The sequence below is a fragment of the Maylandia zebra genome, linkage group LG20 (genome assembly GCF_041146795.1).
Source record: "Maylandia zebra isolate NMK-2024a linkage group LG20, Mzebra_GT3a, whole genome shotgun sequence".
Lineage (NCBI taxonomy): Eukaryota > Metazoa > Chordata > Actinopteri > Cichliformes > Cichlidae > Maylandia > Maylandia zebra.
The window spans coordinates 14,084,650-14,111,198 of record NC_135186.1 but is presented as its reverse complement, the minus strand read 5'-3'; the positions used below and the strand labels follow the sequence as shown (position 1 = coordinate 14,111,198).

Sequence of the window (26,549 nt, the reverse complement as noted above, 5' to 3'; positions counted from 1 at the left end):
CAACTAATTATCTTAATGTGACTTTGTTTTTTTGTTTTTTGTTTTTATTTTATGTACATTTTTTTACTTGTGAAGTCACACTTTGGCGCTCTCTCGCAGATCTTAAAACTCACTTTAAAGATTATTTAAATTTAAGGTTTTCCTGTGTATCTAAAAACATACCTGGAAGAATGTGCATTGCATTTTGACAAGCAAAAACTGGTTAAATTGCTTGCTGAAACATTTTCAGCGTAGTTAAAGGGCAATTTTACCCAACTTAATCCTATAGATAGTTTTATCTTAATTTCATGTCCACAATCCCAGTAAAATACAAAGAAGTGCTCACACAGAGGATACAGAGAAAAAATCTTGCCAGAAGGTAAACAGTAGAGAAAAGAAAGGTGGCACAGTGAGTATGCAGGTCCCCACCCTGTACACAGAACACCCCTAGCTAATCAACAAAAAGAGTCTTTGCCAAATGCCTTTCCTGCCCTCCCAGCTCGGGCTCTGATGCTGTTTCTCTACAAGCATCTGGGTGTGTCAAGCCCAGATCGCTTTACAGGGGTGGCGCTATTACCTGTCTGACAGGCTGAGCCAATCTACACTGCCTGCAAGCACACCTTTCAGGATCCAGGTAATAGGAGGAGGGTTGAGGGGAGGCGCAGAGGAGGCTGAGCTTACCGGGACCTCCTCCTCAGCTGGAGACAGATAAAAATCCATCGTAGACAGAGACAAGACACTTAGAGGGACTTGACCTTCCTCTTAGTGGGCTCCACTACGCTCCCAAACCTCTCTCTCTTTGCTTTTCTCTTTGAATCCTTCCTCTTAAGAAGAAACCAGCCATGTCGTCGACCAGAATGTCCACAAAAGTTGTGCGGAGCAGCTATAGTGGAGGTGGACAAGCTGGTGGTGGTGGTAGTTTCCGTATGGGAGGAGGAGGAGGAGGAGGAGGAAGACAAAGTTTTTCCTCAAGATCTGTCAATCTAGGGGGGCCAATGATAATGTCATCATCAACCTCAATGCTCAGATCAGGCATGGCTAGCGGTGGTGGTGGTGGTGGTGGTGGTGGTGGTTTCAGTAGTTATTCTTTTGCCTCTGGTGGTGGCAGTGGTCTTAGTTTGGGTGGTGGTGGTTTTGGTGCGGGCGGTTTCGGTGGTGGTGGTGGCGGCGGCGGCGGTTTCGGTGCAGGCGGTTTCGGTGGTGGTGGTCCAGGAGGTTTTGGATCAGTGCCTCTGATCACGCAAGTCCAAGTAAACCAGAGCTTACTGGCCCCCTATAACCTTGAGATCGACCCCAACATCCAGACTGTCCGCACCCAGGAGAAAGAGCAAATCAAGACTCTCAACAACCGCTTTGCTTCCTTCATTGACAAGGTAAGAGTTTCATAAAAAAGTTTCAGGCCGTTTTATTCTTCTCAAGCAGGAGCTACTCTAGTTGCACTGAAAGCTTTGTACACTTCATTGAGAAGGTGAGTGGCACGTTTCCTATCTGATATTGAAAAAGGTTTTGTCTAGCTTTTATTTTAGTCTCACAACATGTCAGCAGAATGAAAATCCTGAAGCTGGTTTCTAATATATTAGAAAAAGATGCAAAGGCAGGCTCTTGTTGAAAGGGCCCTTGAGCTCATTAAATATTATGCAACAGCTTAACTAAACCTGGAAATGCTAACTGAATGCTGATGAATGTTGAGAACTGCTGGGTGATTTGCTTAAAATTCACCCCTCAAACTAAGCAACATGATGCTCCTTAAAATTGCATTATGAGCACAGCCTGCAAGCTGTCTCTGTGTAGAGTGAAAGCATGGAAACAGTAGAGCGGTCATATCCAGTTACTGCTGCATTATCAGGTGAGAGGAGCGAGGGATCTGGTTATCACTTGTTCCCATGGCAGCAAGAAGTGACAGGCTTTTACTTTAAATTCTCCCACATGCAGTTTCATGTTTAATTAAAGACGATGCATTGATGAGGGACCGTTTCTCTCAGGCAGTAATGGCAAAGTTGCTAACCACACCCTGTATGAGAAAATGCTGAGCTAGCTCTTTCTGCGCGCTACGTGCCACACCTTATCTGTCTTCAAACAGGTAACCTGATCTCATCCTTTGAAGACTCCTTATTTCAAATTTCAAATAAAACGGTATATTACTGCAATAAAGCATCACAAAAACAATCATTAATAGCAGGAAAAAATGGCTTAGATGTTTAAAGAACATTTTTGTTTAGTATAATATATTAAACTAAAGTATAATGCGCATTGTACATTTGACATAACAGTTAATATCTTTAGGTGTGACACATTAATTGGTGAGGGTTGAGGCAGGCACGTTCAATCAGTGAAAGTATGCATCCTGGAGGCGAGGGAGCGCTGATGTCAAGTGGTTGGAGGAGGGTGTGGCACCTTAAAGACACACCCAGAAATGGACCTTTGGGCTCTACTGTTTAATCAAACAATGGTTGATCTTCTAAGTCTCACAAACAAGCTCCACAGTGCAGTGTGTCTAGAACAGTCGTGCACTGTGAGGAATTTTAATATGGTCGTTGGCATTTTTTTGCCTGCGAGAGTTTTTAATGTGGGAAAGTTACACGTGATCCATGGACTGATGGATCTCCAGAGAAAAACAAGCCGGTCTAGGACCTCAAGGCAAGTATTGCTATTCTATGACTGCAGATCTAAATTTGTCAAATTATATCACCATTTAGGTCCGCTTCCTGGAGCAGCAAAACAAAATGCTGGAGACCAAGTGGAGCCTGCTGCAGGAGCAGACCACCACCCGCTCCAACATCGATGCCATGTTTGAAGCTTACATTGCCAACCTGCGCAGACAGCTGGACGGGCTGGGCAATGAGAAGATGAAGCTGGAGTCTGAGCTGAAAAACATGCAGGGACTGGTGGAGGACTTCAAGAACAAGTGAGTTCCCACGAGTCACAATGAACACAGCAGCTGACTTCCAGTAGATGATGCCTGATCGTGTTCAGCTCATTTTTCTTGCATTTTTTGCGACAGATATGAAGATGAAATCAACAAGCGTGCTGGAGTCGAAAACGAATTTGTGCTCCTTAAGAAGGTGAGAATGGATGTGCCATTAAAAAGTTGTCATAATGATGATAGATGATGCATAAATTATCATTTCTGCAAGCGCCGTGACTAATGCAGTCTACTTTATCCTCCTTTACAGGATGTAGATGGAGCCTACATGAACAAAATTGAGTTGGAGGCCAAGGTTGACGCTCTTCAGGATGAAATTAACTTCCTCAGAGCTATCTATGAAGCTGTAAGAAAAAACAAACAAACATTGAATGGCACTGTGGCACACACAGATGTGTTTATTTTGTACTATTTTTTTTTTTAATCTTTCAGTTCAATTTTTTTTTAAAAGAACTTGTGTCTTGTTCACAGGAGCTTGCTGAGCTTCAGGGACAGATCAAGGACACTTCTGTCATTGTGGAGATGGACAACAGCCGCAGCCTGGATATGGACTCCATTGTGGCTGAAGTCAAGGCACAGTACGAGGACATCGCCAACAACAGCCGAGCGGAAGCTGAGAAATGGTACCAGTCCAAGGTAGGTAGAGAGAGTCTGCCAAGTCAAATAAAAGTGGATTGGTCTGTGGAATCTGGAATAACACTTGTTCTCAATCTGATTCCTTCAGTTCCAGGAGATGCAGGCCAATGCAAACCAGGCAGGGGATGACCTTCGTAACACAAAGAGTGAGATTGCTGAGCTCAACCGCATGATTAGCCGCCTTCAGAATGAGATTGAGGCAGTCAAGGGACAGGTAATGCATGTTTCTGCATAGCTGATGAGATTATTTCTTACATATGTGTTAAACATAAATGCTAAACACATAGATAGCATTGTGAATGAGAAATATCACATTTAAAGCTTCTGCTAATTTTCCAACCTCCCAGCGTGCCAACCTGGAGGCCCAGATTGCTGAGGCAGAGGAGCGTGGCGAGCTGGCTGTGAAGGACGCCAAGGTCCGCATCAAGGACCTGGAAGAGGCCCTGCAGAGAGCCAAGCAGGACATGGCCCGCCAAGTCCGCGAGTACCAAGAGCTCATGAACGTCAAGCTGGCTCTGGACATTGAGATCGCCACCTACAGGAAACTGCTGGAAGGAGAGGAATCAAGGTAAGAAATAAATAAATAAATAATCCTCTAAAACACAGGAGAAGCTAAACGAAGTTTTCATGGTGACAATGACATTACCAGCTCATCAAATTGTTACATTTTGTTCTTCTTTGTAGGATTGCCTCTGGTGGTGGAAACGCAACCATCCATGTGCAGTCCACAAGCACCAGCTTCGGTATGTATTAACATATACAGCATTTTGGGCTTTTTTGTTGTTGTTGTTTGTTTTGTATCAGAGTTCCAAAGTTTTACCTAAAAAACTAAATTTAAAGCCTTTCTCCTGACAAATGTGTTCTTCTCCTCACCAGGTGGTGGAAGAAGTGGTGGCGGCGGAGGCGGTGGCGGCGGCTTCGGCGGCGGCTTCGGCGGAGGCTTTGGTGGCGGCATGGGCGGCGGAGGCGGCGGTGGCTTCGGTGGCGGAATGGGCGGCGGCGGCATGGGCTACGGTGGCGGTATTTCCGTGGGCGGCTTTGGCAGTGGCAGCACCTCTAGCATCTCAAAAACAAGAGTCAGCTCATCCTATTCCAGCCGCCGTTAACAGAACCAGTGGCCATCTTCCAATCCATTTTTTCTTCTTCTCTTATTTTTCTTCTCCTCATCATGACCTCCATAAACCCCGCCCTGTCATTCCCTGCATGCACAGAGCAACCTCAGAAACATATACGCTTGACAAGTCAAAGACAGCCGATCCATGTAATGGCACCACATACCCAAAGAGAGTTAGAGACATTAAATCCAAATTCAAGCAGAAAGGTACAGAGATTGTTGTGAGCAGCAAAGATGTGAGTCAGTCCTGTCTTTCTTTGATCAGTCAGCCTGGCTGTCTTTTAGTTGTTGGATGTGCTGTTGTGCATACAAGAGGATCCTTGTAGTGTCAGGACAGAGAATCCTTACAAAGCAACTACTATTGTATACAAAATGGCACCACAGGAAATTTTCTAATATCTGTCATTTTGTTATGCAGTTTGACATCATCAAAAGCAGCCACATGAAACACTTTCATATTTCTTCTCCTGTGTTAAGAGAAAAATGATTTCTCCACTGCAGTAAATAAATGGTGTTGTGATCATGCTTTACTTCTATTTTCACTCTGAATAATAAAAATGTTTTAAAAAGGATCAGGCTGACTGGAACTTCCAGGTTTATTGGGAATTTGTACCAACAAAACTGAAATAAATCTGTGTTCACATACATTTCCAGATCTTGTTCCTGTGAATTCTTACTATTGTAACATTTGAATGTCCCAAACTTTTTACTCATGATTAGCTGTAGCTGAAACTGCTGAAATAATACGGTTGATATAACACAACACTAATGTAGTCAAGCAAATAATAGTAAAATAATGGAACATTATTTACATTACATTATACAAATGTAACTGGTTTGCTTAGTTATTATAGGGCAACACAGTGTTAATCTTCAGTTTAATTTTGAAGTGAAAAGTATTAATAAATAAGCAAACAAGTAGTATTTGTGGATAAGAGACTAGCAAACGGAAACCTCCAAGGCTAAAAATGCAGACACCGCACAAACACAAACACAAACACACACACACACGCACACACGCACACACACACACACTGGATTCAATATTTCAAACTTGGATCATATTTAAATTCCACATTATATGACAGAAAAACCAAATATAACCAAATAGGTTTCCTTTATTGTCTTTATAGTGATCTAAAAATACAAAACAAAAAAATAATTCAGCCCTCAAAAGGCTCCTCAAAATGACAGAGCTGGAATTCTCTTTAATATAGGACATTGATATGCAGTGCAAATATGGAAGTGACTCTATAGGCATAATTATATTGTTTCACTTATCCACCTGATGGTTTTTACTTTGCATACTATATATCATGCGGGCACTTATTCAAGCCGATGGATGATCAATTGTCTGGGACAGATACATGCTAGAAAGATATGTTAAAAACTTATTAAGCTACATTTTCGACAAATTTCGGGAAGCCCTGTGAGTATGATATGCGGCCCACACCTATGACACGGCAGATATGTGTAAGCAGGTCTGCCAAAAGTTTGACTAAGGTGAGATGAATGCAACAAGCCCGTGCAGAACCCTGAAACAGGAGAGCACACAGGACTACACTGGAGTGGTGATTGGGTGTGGCATGATAGATGTTTGTGTCTGCAGTAGAGGCTTGTAAAATGGGGCTAAAAATCAGGAGCATCAGTAAAGCAGTCTGTAACAGTTCACAATATGAGTGATCCCCACAGTATCAGTACTGCACATTTGCTTTGTTCTTTATGTAAACTTTTCCTTGGCAGCAGCAGCTTGTTAACAAAGCTGCACTTCCTGATTGAAAGCAGTACACAGGGCCCTCCACTACCTTCATTAAATGCTGTGCATTGCAGCCTAGCTCTGCTGCAGCACTGCAGCACATATTAGACTGATTGGAGTTTCCTCACTTTCCTATTTTCTTTAACTGGGATATCTTGTGTGCCACAATTTCACTGCTTTCTTTTTATTATCAAGTTTTCAGCTTTATTGTGTGTATATTTTAGTACTTACACTGTAACTTCAAAAGAGATAAAACTGAAATAGTTTGGACTGTTGTGGGTGTTTTCATCCTTTTTTAATGTTCATGATTGAAGTTTTAAGAAACAGTGTTGTTACCCTGAACCTCAGACTGTGGACTAAAGATGGAGGGAGCCCTCACCTTTTGAAATCTGCACTACCTTCACCTTTATAGGGAGGGAAAAAAATCAAAATAAATCCATCTGTTTTAATTACACCAGTGCACACATTTGTCCTGATCTGAAAATAGGTGCATATCACAGTCTGACTCACAGCAAAGTTTTGTCTCTGGAGCGGCCAAGCACTCAGCTGTAAACCAAAACAGAGCAAACTCATAAACTTCACTTTGTCTCATGCTACAGCAGAGAGACTGTCCTGAAAGCATTATAAAGAAAAATTGGGACATTATTTGGACAGGGTGGATGAGCATAGATATTGTTGTGCTTTGAATAGTGCTACGGGCAAAAGCTACGTGGATGCGCATCATAGTGATGAATCAACCATAAGAGTATCAGGTATATAAACCTTTGGCTTTGAAACCAGAGGTGGGGATTAAGTCAGTCAACTCAAAATAAGAGAAGCACATGGATTTTTGCCCTTAAGGTCACCAGTTACCTTAGCCTCAATGAGTAAACTAAATAAAACAGTCATGAATATATCCTAGAAGTATTCTTACAGAATGTCAAACACATGCCCGATCATCACCATCAGAATTCCCTACGAAGGTGAGATCTGCTGCTTCTTGTTCCAACTTGTTGAGTTGCTGTTATCCACCATGGCTGCAGTCTGTGACATCGTGCAGATGGATGACGATTCCCTGAAGAAACGTTACTTCCAAGGTTAGTTTGCTCAAACCTCATTGATCAATGAGGATGAGGTACATCAAGTAAGGTGGACTGCAGGTTGGGATGACCAGGAAATAAAGCTGCATTTAAATGTTTGTTTTTTTTAATGGCTGGCACAGTGAGTTGAGTTAACTGCTACTTTAATCTCTTTGAATACAAGATAATTTTGTAGATCAGTCAGACATGAGGATGAAGTATTGGCTCACAATTAGAATACAAATGAGCTTGCAGTGTCCCTCAGTTTTACACAGTGACACATAATTTCAAAAAACTACAATAAGATGTTAGCAGACACAATGTCCATCATTTATATACATTCTATAGGAAAACCTGCCCGAGGATGTAAGGCTCCTCCTCAGCTCTTTTCTAGAAGGGTGACGAGGATGCCCCGTCGGTGGTCCTTCTTGGGCTCTCGTTCTCTGGGGGCCCTCTAGATGTCTAGGGCCTGGATCTCCTCCATGCCTGCATCATGTCCTGGGAAGCAGGGCTTTGGGTCCCCACACCTACTATTAGATAGTTACATGGAGAAACCTTCTGAATACAAGTGCACTCGCGCACACGGGTGTTCACAGACACACACTATCTTCCTTGCCTGCTGCCTCTAAGCATATCGACCATTGACGGTCTTGTGTGCTGCTCAGTAGGCATCTAGGTTGTTGCTTTGGTTTCCTTACCATGTTGTTCTCTTTACTTGTTTTCTTTTAGTCTCCAGCTGATTTTTAGTGTCTTTTCGCTCTGTACCTCTTAACCTGTTTTTCTTTCCTTCTCCGTTTCCTGAACTTCTCTTGACAAAGTCTTTCCCTTTCCTATCCACCAGTCATGTCTGTTCCAATTGTAATAAGTAAAAAAAAAAAAAAAATCAAATAAATACTAAAGATCAAACAAGTGGAACAGTGTGGTAAAGCCATAATGATCCACTTGGGAAAATAAAATCTGTTGGGTATTTTTATTGGCCTTCAGTTCTGATTATACAGTGCTGTATGGGACAGGCAAAAAAGGGGGGAAGTATTATTAGCATTATTATTATTATTATGTGTAAGATATGACACTTCAGGTATAAGCCACCACTGAGTAACTTTGTTCTTCATACCTGTAATGCTATACTGCCCTCTACTGAAACTAAACTGAAACCACAATAGAAAACAGACAGTTACTTTTATTTTTTTATTGAAATGTTTTTTCTTCTTGAAATCAGATGACAGAAGTAATAAAAAAACAAAGATAAACAAAACAGTGTAAATGATTAGGATCATTATGAAATGAAGAGAGTAACATTGCACAATATACCCATATTTGTTGTGAATACATGACACAAAAACCTACAGAAAGACAAATACGCCCATGTAAAGTGACTGTAACTAGCTTTTAACCATAAACCCCTGTACTTATGAACCTGATCTTGACTTTGTCACACACGTCTGTTCCCACTGACAATTCAGTGATAAGTAAAATAAAGTGTTATTAAATGTGAAAGGAATCTTGGACTGAAATCTTCTAAACTCTTTGTTAATTAGCATTTCCTTTCCAAACATTCTGACACAGGACGTGTCAGATAAAAACCTTGAATTAAAGTTATACTCAATAATAAAAAAACATTTCATCCTTACTGAAATGAGCAGACACCGCTTCAGCGTAACAAACAAATGTTGCAATGTTGTTATGTTAAGTATGAACTGCTTCCTGTACTTGTATTTTATTTTGTTTGCCTTTCATTCTAAATGTGGTTTAAGTTATTACAAACACCACAGGTCATTGAACAGATAATATCCACAAGCGCCACTTCCAACATAACATTTGTGCATTTCCTAAAGCTTACTTACATTTGAATCACAAATGCATTTTACGTGCAACCACACTTGCAAACACATTTGTTTTCATTGCATAGTGAAAGTATCAAAGTAATCCACAATGAAAGAATATTACTCTTATTGTTACTTCTTACAGACTCTAGTTTTGCTATTGTCCTGTAGAGGCCGCCATACAAAATAAAGCTGCCTTGTATTGAAATGCATTTTAACTGCAATACACATCAGATGCACCAAAACACTTTTAAGATGTTATATGACAAATTTTCACTTTGTGCATATATTATAAACAGTTGAAGGGATCTACATGGCTGTCATACTAGGGTGGTCAGGGTCAAAAGTCATGATCTCCATGTGGATCAGACCTGATTGGAAAGAAAGAAAGGAAAGCAGTGTTAAAAAAATATGACTGAAATTTGGATAGTATTAGAATTCTGTTCATTTTACACACACACACACACACACACACACACACACACACACACACACACACACACACACACACACACACACACACACACACACAGTACTCATAAATTATGTCTTCACATGTTGGCAACGTTTCCATCATCTCCATTCTCCAACATAACACCTGCACTTACTCTTCCACTCGCCAATAGCGAGCTCCAGGCTCTCGAAGGAGTCATCATAGGGCTGAGAGTCTGGTTCGCAGTCTGGGTCGTGATATTCAGCCACGTAAGGGTGGGACAATCCCTGCTTAGCTGTCAGCCTGGCCTCAGGATCCAGCAGCAACATCCCCTCCAACAGGTCTATAACTGGATGTATCAAGACACAAAACACTTTAAAGCAGATTTTTTTTAATTCAAAGATTCACTGCAGTAAAATCTACTCATCGCACATGTAAAATGTGCGTCACTGGATTCAGCAGCCATACTCTCCATATACACATACTTGAAATATCTGGTTTGAGCTTTAATCTAAGTGGAGTGTGAGGGAACATCTTTGTAAATAAAACTACTCAAGATTTCAGATGTGAATAAAATAAAGCAGCCCACCATCGTCATCCAAGCCTGGAAAAGCTTCCTTGAAGTTTTTCTTCTTTTGTGGAGGGAGACCTCGCACATATGATTGTGCCTGAAACACACATTTGTTTCCCTGTTAGAGCTTTATAAAACAGAAAAGATCAGCAGCAACAGCCAAACTAAAATCTCTGCAACACATGGAGAGTGTAAAAAGTAAGGCACGCAGACAAAGCCCTTCCAGAAACAACTGTTGCAGCTCCACAGCCTTTTAAAAACACCTGACTGCAAAACTCACATCTTTACTCTGCATCTTCTGCACCAGGGAGGAGTCTGGAGTCCCTGTTAGACGGAGGATCTTCTTCAGCTGATCGATACCTGAACAAGCTCGTTAAGAAAGGCTGAGAATATTCAACATGCACGAGGTAGATCTGTTGGCAGAGTATGCTTGCCAGCATTAGCTGAAAGCACTTTCAAATAAATACGGCTTCAAAACACTAACATGGTGCTAGTGAAGCTTTAAAATACAAAGTCCAAAACGAATGGTCAATAGCACGATGGCCGCATCAATCCTTTATGTACAGTAGATCATTTATCTATGGTAAAAACCCAGTTACCTTAAAGACTTCCTATTGTGTCCAGTTCTCTGGGAGCTTTTCATTAAAATCTTTAAGGTAAGTATTAAAGCTTGCTATGTTCTTAGAAGGGAGGCCAGATTTCATCATCACATACTCAAGAGTTCAGTGCTGTCCTACCTCAAAAAGGACTGTTAAAAAAATATATCATTGTTGTTCCCGTCTTGTCTTTTCTTCCCTTATCATCATTATTATTATTACTACCTTATTAAAAGTTTTAGCATTACACTTGAGTGATGGATTTAATAGATAGAAAACTGACTAAATATTCCTGCAAACATCACCAACTCTTGAGTCAAGATTGGGGCAATGACATAATATAGACGTAGATTTTAGCGATAACCTACTCTCAGCTTTCTGGTCATCGAGACACCAGGAATAACAAACTTTTACAGTGCTTCACCTGACTTTTTTTTTTTATTTCCTTAACATTCAAATAAAAAGAAATCACGCTGGGTTGTGTCTCCCATAACTGAGCATACAGTTTCATTAAAATGTGTGTGGATACTGTCCTGTCCTCGGAAAAGCACCTGGCCAGTGATCATTTCAGCCAGTATACAGGCAGCTGACCAGACATCCACTGCAGAGGAGAAGAGTTCAAAAAAGGACCTGAGTATTAGCACATTGTAGCATGTTGCAACAGTCTGTTTATATCTTAAACAAATAACTATTTGCTTTGAAGGTAAACAACATTATTACCTGTCTGGCTGTAGTGCATCCAGTTAAATATGACCTCTGGTGCTCTGTACCACCGTGTTACAACGTAACCAGTCATTTCACTCTCTGTATGTCTTGCCAGGCCAAAATCCAGAATCTGAGATCAAAGATATTTTGTTGCATCTTCATCTACAGTTAAAATGAAATGCTTTGCCTATTTTAAGCATGAATGAGAGGATGGTAAAATTATTTAAAGATCAAAAATCTAACTGCTACATCTTTTTTTATTTTAACTCCTGATTTTGACTGTATACTGCTTTTTTCTTTCATCTTACCTTTAATTCACAGTTCTCATTCACAGCGAGATTACCAGGCTTCAGATCCTACAAGACATTAAGTCATTAAGTCAGTGTATTACAACCTTAGAAAAATGAGCAGTTAATACAAAAAATAATACAGAAAAACCCAAACAGTTCAACATGTTGGGAAATAACATTCTGAATGGCTTCTTTACTTAGAGATAAAGGAATGTTTGCATCCTTTTTGGGTATTTCTCTCATTTATCTAAGATATAACTCCTTGTTTCCTCCATTGGCCTGTTGTGACCTGGAAATCAGTCAAGTCGGTGTGTGGTCATTAAAGATGTTCAAAGAGAAGGCAAATGTTAAAGGAGGAGCTATAAAAAAGGATGCACAGGGATGGGAAAGAGGCCATGTTTGTATCAGGTAATGTTTCTTCTGTTTAGTGGGTCATTCCAAGAGCTGTGTACAACTTGTACTTACAGTTTTACCTTAATGCTGGTAAAAAGCAATGACATCTCAGAATTGTCTACTTTTCATTTTCAGGCATGTGGAAGAAAATTATTTCTGAAACACTGCCAAAACACAGAGCTCTCAGGACGATGTTTTTAAATGTAAACACAAAAACCGATCACATGTTGCCTTGCAAGACTATTTGCATGAAATGAGTTACTAATCCCTCTTTTATTACTCTTAATTATTTTGCTCCATTTATTTTTATGTAAACACAATTGTACATTAATACTTTGGGTTAGGTAGCTTCATTTTGAATGCCTTTGAGCATATTTTAAAATGAACCTGAATTATTAGATTCCTCAAAGACAGTAGGCCTCAAAAATGAAAAATGTGCATTTTCTTTCAGTCTGGCATGAAAGTTGAATGAAAATGGCAAAATAGTATTTTTCCTCATTTTAAGTCTAAGAATTTCATGTTAAAAAAATATTAATACAATCCAACTTTATCTATCCATCCATTCGCTTCCGCTTAACCTTTCCAGGATCACGGGGCGCTGGAGCCTATCCCAACTGTCATAGGGCGAGAGGCAGGGTACACCCTGGAGAGGATGCTAATATGTTGCAGGGCTAACACATAGAGACAACCATTCGCACTCACTCATTAACTCATAGATTCACACCTATGGGCAATTTAGATTGGCCAATTAACCTATCCCCACTAACTGCATGTGTCTGGACTGTGGGAAGAAGCCGAAGTACCCAAGGAGAACACGGGCAGAACATGCAAACTGCACACAGAAAGACCCCGGGCTGATGGTGGAATTGAACTCGGGACCTTCTTGCTGTGCAGCAACAGTGCTAACCACCTTGCTGATTCAACTTTGTACCATTCAGAAATTTCGACTGGTTATCTTTTTTTAATGTGAAGTTTGTGCTCTAATGCCATTATCTATGTCTAATATCTGGACTACAGCTTTAAGGCTAACTGTGCCTGTGTGACAAAGTATAAATATGCCAAAATCACTTCACTGGACCATTTTCAGAAACATAAAGTCTCATTTTGCCCAATGTACCCAATGTAAATGCAAAATTGAGGACTGGAGTCAACTGAAGTAGATCAGTGTGAAAAGGGTTACTAAGCTCTTCTTGAAACTATTTTCACACATGCACTCCAGCCCTAAACTTTTCTACACTTTACCCGACCCAATAGCACAGTAATTGTCCAGTCCTGCAGTGTGATAGAAGGGATAACTGTGAAAAATATCTGGATCTACCAGTGGAGAATACTTTGAAACATCCAAGGAGATGCAGGCCACTGTCATCTCAGTAAAAAGTTCTGAAAGATCTGAAAATAGGTTAGGAATTGTCATGAAGTCTACTCCCATGCGACTTTTTAAAATATTTTTTGATTCAGACACTGCTGTCAATAAAAAATGAGGTGTAATGTGTTAAAAAGTGCTAGGACCAATTCTGTTTACATTATACATGCTTCCCTTAGGCAGTATCATTAGAAGACATAGCATACATTTTCACTGCTATGCAGATGACACCCAGCTCTATCTGTCCATGAAGCCAGATAACACACACCAATTAGTTAAACTGCAGGAATGTCTTAAAGACATAAAGACCTGGATGGCCGCTAACTTTCTGCTTCTTAATTCAGATAAAACTGAGGTTATTGTACTCGGCCCTGAAAAGCCTAGAAATATGGTATCTAACCAGATTCTTACTCTGGATGGCATTACCTTGGCCTCCAGTAACACTGTGAGGAACCTTGGAGTCATTTTTGACCAGGACATGTCCTTCAATGCACATATTAAACAAATATGTAAGACTGCTTTCTTCCATTTGCGCAACATCTCTAAAATTAGAAATATCCTGTCTCAGAGTGACGCTGAAAAACTAGTTCATGCTTTTATTACTTCCAGGCTGGACTACTGTAATTCATTATTATCAATATGTCCAAAAAACTCACTGAAAAGCCTTCAGCTAATCCAAAATGCTGCAGCAAGAGTCCTGACAGGGACTAGAAAGAGAGAGCATATTTCTCCTGTTTTGGCTTCCCTTCATTGGCTTCCTGTTAAATCCAGAATTGAATTCAAAATCCTGCTCCTCACATACAAGGTCTTAAATAATCAGGCCCCATCTTATCTCAATGACCTTGTAGTACCATATCACCTTATTAGAGCACTTCGCTCTCGCTCTGCAGGCCTACTTGTTGTTCCTAGAGTATTTAAAAGTAGAATGGGAGGCAGAGCCTTCAGTTTTCAGGCCCCTCTTCTGTGGAACCAGCTTCCAGTTTGGATTCGGGAGACAGACACTATCTCTACTTTTAAGATTAGGCTTAAAACTTTCCTTTTTGCTAAAGCATATAGTTAGGGCTGGACCAGGTGACCCTGAATCCTCCCTTAGTTATGCTGCAATAGACGTAGGCTGCCGGGGGATTCCCATGATGCATTGAGTTTTTCCTTTCCAGTCACCTTTCTCACTCACTATGTATTAATAGACCTCTCTGCATTGAATCATACCTGTTATTAACCTCTGTCTTTCTTCCACAGCATGTCTTTTATCCTGTCTTCCTTCTCTCACCCCAACCGGTCGCAGCAGATGGCCCCGCCCCTCCCTGAGCCTGGTTCTGCTGGAGGTTTCTTCCTGTTAAAAGGGAGTTTTTCCTTCCCACTGTTGCCAAAGTGCTTGGTCATAGGGGGTCATATGATTGTTGGGTTTTTCTCTGTATCTATGAAGCGCCTTGAGGCGACTTTTGTTGTGATTTGGCGCTATATAAATAAAATAAAATTGAATTTAATTTGAAATAAAAACAAGTAGAAAGGCTGAGTTGTTAGACCACATACTACATGGGTGCTAACACTATGAGCAATGAGTCCTAAGTTTCATTATGCTGGCTGCAGGTCTCTGTCCTCTTTGCTAAAAAAAAAAGAAACAAAACAAAAACAAAAAAACAATGACACTGACCCAGGTAAGGTAGTTTCTGCTGAATATTTCCAATCTGTATGCTAAGCTAACTAAACTGTTAGCTAGCTCAAACGTCATACTGGTCCAGCATGAAGGTAAAAAAGTAGATTTCCCAAAATGCCAAACTATTCTTCTAACAGCACTTTAGAGGCAAACATGATTCTGAGTGAGAATGCGGTAAGTCTGGTAAAATTCAGTAATGTTCATATACCCACCCGATGAATGATCCCTGCAGAGTGAATGTACTGTGAAGAAAGAGAAGAAACTGTTTACACCCACAGTATAACACAGCATGTGTCATGTTTAATATAGCAGGAAGTTGCACAGGTTTACTACTCTGTAAACAAAGCCTCCACCCGCACCAGCAAACCCAGTTGCTGTGATGTCACAGAAGCACTGATAACAAGAAGAAAACATCTTGCGATCAAAGATTCTGGCAGTTAAATTCAAAGACACAAAGCTGGCATTGTTTCCCACTTTGAAACCAGAATTCCATACAGTATCCTGGTTACACATTGACGAGCATTACATGAGAAGCATATGTAAAGCTAACTCAGTCTAGCATCCATTAACTGAACAGGCTGGGTGTGCTCTGAGTATTTAAAATAAACACAGTTTACATTTAAATAATATAGACTGAATTTAGAACAACTTAGTAAGTCCAGAGAACTGATTCCCCAATCTTAATTTGCAAGATTTATTTCAGTTTGTGTCGCAAAGAATAAAGATTTAACAAAGGTTTAACAAATATGCCAGACACCATATTTATATACAGTCCTCCATTTTCAGTGGTGATTGGAAAGTTTTCTGACAAGTAGTTCATGGCCAGGTGAGGCCGATTAAGCAGATAAAAGGTCTGGATTTGATTTGGTAGCTGTTCACTGGACTTAGGCTGAACACAGTAAACCTGTCAGAGAAACATTGAAAAACAACAATCTGGTTCATTCTTAAAACGTAGGAAACCACTCAGCTCAGTGACAGCAAAAGGCCCGAGAGGACGATGACAACCACGGTCTGAAGACGTAGAGACTGGTCATGTTTCTCAGTAAATATCTGAGAATACAGACTTGAGCGAATACATTCATTTCGTCATGTTAGGAAGCTGTCTTTCGTTTTCACTCTGCATGTTTCACCTTGTGCTGCTGCTGCAGTATTTTATTACCTTAAAGCATTCAGTTCAGACTTGTTACTTGCTGACTGCGGCACAGTGGTGCAGCGGTTAGCACTATCGCCTCACAACAAGAAGATTCATGCTTTAAACTGGAGCTTACACATCCTCTCTGTGCTTGTGCGAATTTCCTGCAGGGACTCTGGGTTAATCCGACAGATCTCAGGCATGTATGCTGGTCTAATTAGCAATTCTAAATTGGCCATGGATCTGAGGCAGATAGAGTGTTTGAAGTGTTTAGCCTAAAGCACTTTGACTGGAAAGAAGTACTAGAAAAGCAATATATAAATGTCAGTCTATTCTATTCCATATACTCTAAGATCCAGCAATTAATTCTTGTCCTCTGTGAGCGACATGAGTCTGAAACCTCTCCATCGACCAAAAATTATGCAACGTATCAGAGTCCAACTGTAGTGTCAAGAGGACATCCTGGTTTTCCTTTTGATGCCACATTTTAGGGGGTTGGTGTAACAGAGCACGTCGACTTTCGTTTAAAAATCATGAGCATTGCAGCTTCCACATTTCATGGCTACAAGGAAGGTTAGCTGATGGTTTCTTCAACCTTAGGTTCTTATCTTCAGTAGTATTTCAGCTTGTACAGTAATTTTAACTCTTTCAAAACAAAACTTTTATACAATGTCTCTTATAGTGGACAGCAGAACTTACTAACTCCTATTTGTGAGTGAGACAGATGTATAGCCGTCTGGGGATGATGTTGAGGAGGGCCAGAGCAAGAAGGTGAAAGCTCAAAGGACAAACCAGCTTTCAGGGAGACTGAGCAGGGATAAAGTGACTGCACCCAGCGCCCATTGTGGATGAGAAGCAATTTGTGAGCAAGGACAAGAAAACAGAACAACACTAGCAACAACCACAAAGACCGCAGGCAGTCTGATTACATCAGGCAGTAGTTATGCAACCACGTTGCCTGGTTAATTAAATAATAATAATATTAATAATAATAATAATAGTTCTTCAAGATTTGGCAGTCGATCAAAGTGACCAATCGTCTTAACGTCCTTGATAAGGGTAAAAAGAATAATGTCTGCAGGGGAGTCAAACTTACTGCTATCAGGTGAAGTTATGGAGGAGTAGCAGGGTGAAAGCTGTACCTCTCCTTTCTTTATCAATTCAATGTTAAACCTACTATAATTGAGTTTTTAACATGAAAACAGAACAACACTGCTTGCAACTAGCAAAACACTAATTAGACAATCTGGCTTTTAAAAAGTCACAGCATACAAACCACAGGGAGGCGCTCATCTCTGAAAGCACATATGTTCACATCTATGGCATGACTTGGATCCAGATATACTGGGTCCTAGTTATAGACAGTACAATAAGTTGAGGCAGATTCTTCAAGATTACCCATATGGAAAAGAAATAGTAAAAACTTATAAAAGACTTGCATAAGATGTGGCCTACTTCATATAGGGAATCATATAAGGCTTATATGATTTACTCATGAGAGTGGCCACTTTCTCATTACTTTCATATATTGTTTTAGTAAGTATCCAAAACATACAAGTTTCATTTATATAATTTTTCAAAGGATCTTATATCTGTTTTCACTCTTGTATGCTTTTCATACAGGTTTCACACAAGACAGATACAAACTTTATAAGATTTGTATATATCTTTTCCATAGGCAAATAGCCATTTTCAACCTGCCGTCATGATTTTACTAAGAATTGACGTCAGCATGGAAAGAAGTGCACCTCAAAAAGGAGCACCTCACATCTCACCTTTCCACAAGGGTTACACAACACTGGCACTGTCACTGCTTTCATCCCTCGCTGCTTAACTGAGAGCGAGATGACGCTCCAGCAAACACTTTCAGCTCAATGTATCACACTTAAACAGCCTCCCCACTGAGAAAATGTTATAGTCTTCATTAAGCCACTGATAATAATCAAGGAAGCACTCACCTTCAAGCCTCTTAGAAGCTGGTAGAACAGGTATGTGACGATGCGATTGCTTAATCTCTTGGTCTTCATAATGTGGCCCAGATCCTGGGCTACGAAGGGCATTACCATATAACTAGAGGGAAAAGAACAAGAGTGAGAGGCCAGCAGCGGTTTACAAACATACAAACACAAAGACAATGTAAACCAGCATGTGGGGGGTGTGGCACATTTACCACTGTGTCGCGCCCCCGCTTCCTGAAACAAATGTGTTTAGAAATGTGGAAACTGAAATGAACAGCAGTGACTTTGCAAAGTGAAATGTTTTTAAATTTTCCTGGCACTGTTTTTTTTTAGTTTCAGTTCATGCTTGGATGTTACTGTTATCTCATGACCTCAGGATCTGTGTCTTTTGCCCACCTTCGTCCCGTCTCTGAGTGAGTGTCTTTGTCCCCCTGTGTATGCTGTATAGTCATAGCCTTCATGTCTCAGTGTTTGCCGTGTTGTGGTTATTCCCTGTCTGTGGCGGGGCACAGTCTGCAGTGCCGCTGCAGGGAGATGGATGCACCTCGCCGGCAAAAGAGGCTGTGCTATCTGTCAGAATGATGTTGTTGTTGTGGTGTATGTGTCAGCTGTGAGCTGTGGAGCTGTAGCCGAGTGTGTGAACAGCAACCAGAAGAAAAAAAAGTGTGAAATGCTCAAAAGCATGAAAGTGTGGTCATCGGGTCTGTTGTGGTATTGCTACACTGTCACTCTTAGCAGGTTTTCTCTTGTCTGTTCATCAGACAGACAGACAGCAGTCAGTAAACAGGTGCTGTCAGTTAAATGTAGTGAGATTTGGAACAGTACTGCAGCTGTAACTCATGTGTGTATGTTATATGTTTTTATTTATCTGTTGTTTTGCATTTCATTGTATTATTTTGTGTATTTTTTGTCAGGACTACATTGTTTTACATTGGCTTATGGTTTGCTCAAATTTTTATTTATTGTTTTTGAGATGAAAGGTAGCCTCCTGGCTAAGTCTGGCATATTTACATTGATACATGTTCAATAATACGCAAAGTTTTTAAGCAGAGGTTTGCTCTCTGTTCATTGTCCTGCATTCATTATCTTCACCTGTCGTTAACTGCTTTCAGCTGCGTCTTCTCTTTTGCATCAACTTTGGCCATTGGCTGCTTTTTCGCATATTTTCAGTCCAGTCCTTATAAGTGACTGGACTGAAAATGAGCACAAAAGCAGAGGAATGCTTTTTTGTTCGTTAAGTCACCTATGAGCCATTCAGGCATTAAAAAAAGTCACCTATCTCAAACCAGGATGAATTAGTATTGTGTCTACACATAACAGACAACTGAGCAAAGAACTCATTTTAAATTGTTATAGGAACTAGCAGCCTGTCACAAAGTGCATTATATGCTCTAATGTTTTAGTTGAGCTAAGTTGGCTTACACAGTTTAACAGGCATAAAATAGTATTTCTGCACTCACATTCCCAAAGAGCCTTTAGCTGAAATCCTGACATGACGTGCAGTAAGTCCTTAAAGTTTTGAGGAAACTGAACAAGTGGAGGACAAAGGACAAAGTATCTGAAAGCGATGTTGTAGGGAAAAAAAAACACCAGCAAAGACCTGACACAGTACCTAAGAGATGGTGTTGTTTGAATTGTTGGACTAGAGCACTGTGAGGGATCATTTTGACAGAGAGCTGAACGAAAGGCAGCCAATGTACAAAGAAGAGCTTTGAATGCCCTTCAAGAAGCCTGGAGAACTATTCCTGAAGACGACTAAAAGAAAGCTTATCTAAGAGAGGTCAGGCTGTAAATGCTGAGTTATTTTCATGTCTGTTGATTAATAGGCCCATGCTCTGATTTCCTCTACACAGCTGTGTCTGCTTTAAATCTGCTTCTGTCTGAGAGCCTGAAGATCCTGGCCATTTAATATTATTTTTCCAGTCCCATCCTTGCATACTGAGAAGTACCCACACTCTCTGAATGATATTATGTACTGTAGATGATGAAACACACAAATTGATAGCAAAATACACCGAGGGACATTTTCTTAAACTGTTGAAGTTGCGTCTTACACAGTTTGTCACGATGGTGAAGCCCTTTCCAATCTTTACTTCTGACAGACTTGCACTCTTTGGGATTTTTTTTAACACAGTTGTGTTACTGACCTGTTGCCATGACAGTGTCAGATGTTTTACCCAGTATGTTTTTAACTTTATAGATACATACTTTGCTGAAATGTGTTGCTGAAGTCAAAATCAGGTAATTCTTTCTTTTTACATGCATCAGGTCCCAATCAGCCCAAATAGCAAAGAGAAATTAAAGATGCATGTCATGTAAGAGTTCGGGTCTTAGGAGGTTAATAATCAAAATTACTTACTTTTAGCATCTGATATATTGTGTTTGTATTTTTTTGGGTTTAAAACACAGGGTTTGTAAATCACTGCATTCTGTTTTTGTTCAAATTAACAGAGCTGAATAGTGCATTTGAAGCTTTTTACATGTGGAGACACAGTTGGACAACTGCTAAAAAGACAGCCAAAACAAACAAGAATCAGCTTGCCCTCACACTAGCTTTTTTGAACTTTTCACACATCCATCCACACACACGTACATGCACGCGCACACATGCATGCGGGGTCTCAACAAGTTGCAACAACTAGTGGGAGAATGCTACCCCTGACTTTCAACTTACAATGTTTGGAATTTCTCCAGTGTGGGGTCAGGTGTGAAGACATTAAGAAGGCAGATCACCTTTAATGAAAAACACAGTGAGGAAATTAGTAAAACACCAATAGCTCAAGAACAGACTTACAGTGTATGAAACACTTCAGGAGCTCTATATTTGTCAGGGGGTCACATACAGTTCAGTGTTGGTAGTAGGATAGGAGGTAAAATCTACTAGTTCTGGGTTCTGGGTTTTTGTGACTTTGTGACTCCTGTTTTAAAAGCTGTAAATAAAAGTAACATCTTTGTTACAGTGAGTCATTGAACATCAAAGGGATCCAACTTCTTTGCACTATCTAAAAATAAAGTGTGATGGTTAGAAATTGTTTAAAAAAAGAAGAAGCTTGAATTAAAAACAACAACAACAACAAGTGATTCACATTTTTAAACATGTTTCCACATGTCAATGGAAGCAAAGCTGAAACTCATTTAAATGTTTTTCCAAGGAAAATACTGAGCGATGAGGGTTCCACCAATACACAACAGTCTTAGATCATCAAGGCCCACTGATGAGATTATGGGGCTTTTGTTGAAGGGTCAACAAAGTGTGCTTATCCTCAAAATTGACCTTTTTTTCCAGACAGGAGAAAAAAGAGCAAAGGTTATAATTAACTCATGTGTATCTTTCCCAACAGAGTCACTTTGACAGCACTAATTTTATATACTAGAGTTCTTCTAATGACATTCAAATTACAAATTTACAGCTTAGAAAAATGACAAATTCAGATGTTTCTGTCATGCTAGAGTCTGACCTTGCTGTCTGAGTAAGGATTAAGCATAAGCACCTACTGTATGACAGGGATTATAATGCTTAATGTTAATAAATCATCTTATTTTCATTGACTTTTCTTACATTGTCATGCTGTATGTGGCGGAGCAGCCTGAGCTCTCTGTAGGCCCGCGTGGCGTGGATGAGGGACTGAAAAGGCCGGTAGAGCTTCTTGATGGCCACCTTCTCCTTGGTCTTCTGGTCGATGGCAGAGCTAAATGGGACCAACCACAGACTCAGTGATTGAAAACACAGTGGCCATTGTAATCTAGCACTGCTATTAATCTGTACTAATTTCGGTGCTGAATATTCTAATCTAATCTAAAAAAATCAGTGAGCTGATAAAGTCATTGAACTAATAGAGTCATACATTGACACAATAACAAATACAATACATATATATCACATGGCTGACCAATCCATTCATTAACTAAACACTGATAAGTATTGCTGCTCTTTGGAAATGTGCTCTGAATGAGCCATGAAAATTTCCCAAACATAGAGATGAATGTTTGGTCCATATGTTGCTCATATTTGCAGTTTCCTATGCAGGACATCTGGTTTTGACTGACTGCGCTTGCCTCAAATCCACTGCAGGTCTGCCTTATATATGCCAGCGGTAGGGTGTGTTGGGATATTTGGGCCACATGTGGTCCAAATAACACTTACCAGCGCTGTACTGCACTGTAAATGCCTAAAAAATAACCCAGAATAGGTCCAACCCTAACATAACTATCTTGTTTCATAATGTTACTTTATGTTACATTACATTATGTTATTTTACATTATGTTATCTTACATCAGGTCATGTTACGTAATGCAACATTACATTGTTACGATGCATTGCATTAGCTTACATTATGTTATGTTGCCTTTGATTATGTGACCTATTTATCTGTAAAGCCAGAAATGCAGCGTTCGAAAAGTATTCACGTATTCTGCAACACTAACGAAAATCTTTATGATAATATCAGTAATACGATTCTGTCTGTCAGTAGCTTATCATTAGGCAGAGCCACGTCTGGGATATCCTGGATTCCTGCAGGCTGGGTTCTTCTGTGTTAGTGGAGAGATTCTTGTCATATCAGAGAACCTGCATTGACTTGCTGAGTGGCCTCAGGCGGACAATTGTGTTTCTGTTAACAGAAACGGATGAAAGCCAGCTAGACCCATTCAGGGAGCGAAATGAATTTCCAAGAAATTCAGAAACCTTAGTGAAAAACATTTCAAGACGATCATTTAAATATATTCAGACTAAGCAGAGAGGAATGAAGCCACACTAAGCCGTTTTTAAAACGCAACATTACCTAATGGAAAATCATTATATTACCACACACTTTAACATGTTTACCAGTTTTCCAAATCCTTTATGATTGTTGAAGTTGGGTCTTTTTGTTATTTTTGTTGTTGTTGTTTTTACATTTTGTGTTTAAAACGCCATAATAAATACTTCCCTAGAGGGGATGAATTCGTTGTTGGTACTAAACCACGTCAAATAATAGTTTAATATGTTTAGCCTTTTAGGGCAGTTTTAAACTTAATCGTAGGCCACCAAAAGACAACCAAAAAACACAACAAAAACAACTTTATAGTTTTCTGTACACAGTAGGGAAAGGAGCGATACAAATTATGTCTGCACTGTCGCCATCGCCCAGGTAAACTCACCACACTGTCCCGTAAGCTCCGGAGCCGATGGCCTGCAGGTTCGCGTATCTATGCGGGACGTCCCACGTCGTTTTCTGGATCTCCATTCTGTGGAAACCCGGTCTCACCGGGGAATCCTTCACTGGAGACTCCATGGCGCTGGGGTTTTTTTTGTTCTCCAATCGGGTTTTGACCAAGAAAGTTCTTTACAGCCTCGGTCTTGCAACCTGACAGGTGAGCTCTAGGGTAGGATCCGCATAGAGACACGCCCACGCGTCCTAGTAGCCTGCCCCCGGTCACGTGAGCAGCTGAATCGAGGGTTATCGGCTCGTGCCTGACCTGTAAAACCACATATACCTTTTCAGCCGAGCCAAAGCTGAATATTATTTTTCCAGTCCCATCTTTGCTTACTGAGAAGTACTCACACTCTCTGAATGATATTATGTACTGTAGATGATGAAACACACAAATTGATAGCAAAATACACCGAGGGACATTTTCTTAAACTGTTGAAGTTGCGTCTTACACAGTTTGTCACGATGGTGAAGCCCTTTCCAATCTTTACTCCTGACAGACTTGCACTCTTTGGGATTTTTTCAGCCAGCGCATATTGGGAATGGTACAGGCACCGATCGGTTTTCTATCGCCCATTTGCTGGGAGTAAGGGCGCCCTCCGTTTGCGAGGTGCGCCTGCTGCTTGCGGCACAGGGAGGAGAGGGCGGGGGAGTAGCATCTAATAACCAACTCGCAAAATAACACAAAATAAAAACAAAACAACAAACACGAAAACACCAGACATTATGAAACAGACTTATAATTTGCACCAATGTTTTTTCGAAATTCTATACGGGAAAAGTGAGCGCGAGAGCCCTCGGTGCGCCTGCTCGCTGCTGAAGTCAAAGTAAACTTTATTGTCATCTCCGCTACACAAGTCCAGTATATAGAGAGAGGAGACGATGAGGCTCCAGTTACAGCTCTGCAAGTAAACAAATAATAAATATAAGAACAGTAAGAAAATATACCCTTTAGGACTCGGGGTAAAGCGATCAATAACAATTTAAAGTTTATAATTTACAGTTCTATGATTTAAAGTCTCACACACAACCCGTCGAAAGAGGAGGGAGACCTGCTGCTTCCAAGTAGAGCACATTTCATTCATAATGTTGTAAATTATGTATTCATGATTTGAATCCTGGTTTGTGTGAAATCCCAGAAATACACCTTAGACAAAGTGAATCTGTGAACTAAGGTGTAGGTCTATTAGGTTATGTTGTGGTGATCCTCGAGTTGGGGGACTTGTGTTCATACTGGAGTGCAAAATTAAAACCAATGGAAGATGGACAAGAAAAGTTCAAAGCCATCAAGTCCTCAGTTTAGAAAAAAGAGAAAAGAAGAGGAGAAGAAACGAGCAAAAGATACAGGTAAGCAGATGTGTCATTGGATAATGCAGTGGTTCCCAAACGTTTTTTGCTGGGCCCCCCTTTGTTTTACAAGAAAATGTTCTCGCGCCCCGCGTGCACGCGCGCACGCACACATCCTCCAACCACACACACCCATATTTTGCTCCATTGCGGTTTATTTCACACCTCAAACATTTAGTAAACAATTAAGCAAATACATGTAATCTACAATAAATTACAAGTAGTAAGAAAATAAGCTACTAACTATTTTATGCTGCGTCCGCACCTACACAGGTCCACACGTAAACGACGTTTCGAATCACCGAAAACGGAGATTTTTTTTAAACTCTTTTTTTTTTGCATTTACATGTGGACGAGGAATACAGTTTGTCACGCAAAGTCAAAGGTATGTGCCTTTTTTCACGTCACACTGTGCGCCACGTTATTGTTTACATGAGATGAATTGCAGAATGGCAGATAGAGACAAAATACTATTAATCTGACTATCTGCAGGTTTTACACGCTTACATACACAAGCAGTTAATGTCCCTCCATTTACAAAGGCAGAGGCGTCACGATGTGATTATTTTACGTGTAGTTGTTTTTTTCCTGTGCAATAATATTCAACATTGCTATCAATACATTTTTCAAAAAATGCCTCTCTGTGCAAAATGGGTTCAAAAACATAAACTGCTGTGGGATACTGTTTGTCCGTGATTTGAACCGGGGGAACAAATCGTGGGATCAGCCTGATATTATTTGTATCCCGCTGTAACTTTACTGTATAAAGAAGTAACATCTCCAAAATGTCAGGAGTATCTAGTCATTACAAGAAGTGTTTGTGAACTAAAAATCACGAATGTGGGACACTGTTTGTCCGTGATTTAAACAGCCCAGCGCTGTTCCCAACCCAGGGAAAAGCAATTCTGCAGGGGAGACCTACCTCGGCACTTGTGCGGGTGAAACCAAAGGGCTGACATGCTTCACCATATTTTCTAGTCTTTGGCTTAGAATGAAGTTGGTTTGGAAACATATTCAGCGATGCTTCAGCTCCTGCTTTGCGTTTCTGTAGGCGCCCGTGCTAGCAGTGTCCAAGCGTCAGTGTCAATTGTTGATTTGTCCTGTTCTCATTGTATGACGAATTATGATGGCTGTTTGGTAGCCGTTTGCATACAATGCATACTCTCTCTCTCTTCATGTGTGTGTGTGTGTGTGTTTTTGTTGTTGTTGTTTTTTTCTTTTTACTTATGTAAACTGTGCATTAATCAACAGCATTTGTAGCTATAATGTTCGAGTTCCCTTTTGGCTTTTCTGATTCATATGAATATATAGAAGAAATCTGTGCATGGTCCTTGTGTGAAAGGTGGCACCACCAACAAATTCACAGTGGAAACAAGGCATTTATGACGGATTCATGGTGAAGTGTCACAAATCTATGAGGGGCCGTACAAGCCAAAATTCATACTTTCACTCTCACATACATATATTCTTCTTCCATGCACATGTATTGTCACTCTCACATACATATATTTTCACTCTCACATACATGTATTGTCACTCTCACATACATACATTTTCACTCTCACATACATGTATTTTCACTCTCACATACATGTATTGTCACTCTCACATACATATATTTT

General features: G+C 40.3%; 2 protein-coding genes across 2 annotated transcripts; one reads left to right on the top strand and one right to left on the bottom strand.

The window, feature by feature from the left end:
- The first annotated feature begins 708 nt into the window (after window positions 1–708).
- On the top strand, window positions 709–5,299 carry krt5 (keratin 5). Its single transcript, XM_004565433.5, has 9 exons — window positions 709–1,352; window positions 2,676–2,884; window positions 2,981–3,041; window positions 3,153–3,248; window positions 3,374–3,538; window positions 3,627–3,752; window positions 3,886–4,106; window positions 4,223–4,281; window positions 4,415–5,299. Exons 1-9 carry the CDS (start codon window positions 822–824, stop codon window positions 4,642–4,644), a joined length of 1,698 nt encoding a protein of 565 aa, XP_004565490.3. The 5' UTR covers window positions 709–821; the 3' UTR covers window positions 4,645–5,299.
- A 3,341-nt stretch (window positions 5,300–8,640) lies between these two features.
- Window positions 8,641–23,774, bottom strand: zgc:171775 (STKc_p38 domain-containing protein). The gene is made up of 12 exons (XM_004565432.3): window positions 23,528–23,774; window positions 21,947–22,076; window positions 21,062–21,120; window positions 18,388–18,499; window positions 15,510–15,539; window positions 11,903–11,950; window positions 11,610–11,724; window positions 11,419–11,490; window positions 10,574–10,653; window positions 10,312–10,390; window positions 9,898–10,071; window positions 8,641–9,660 (listed from the first exon to the last, which is right to left on the bottom strand). Exons 1-12 carry the CDS (start codon window positions 23,659–23,661, stop codon window positions 9,599–9,601), a joined length of 1,095 nt encoding a protein of 364 aa, XP_004565489.3. The 5' UTR covers window positions 23,662–23,774; the 3' UTR covers window positions 8,641–9,598.
- Between the last annotated feature and the right edge of the window lie 2,775 nt (window positions 23,775–26,549).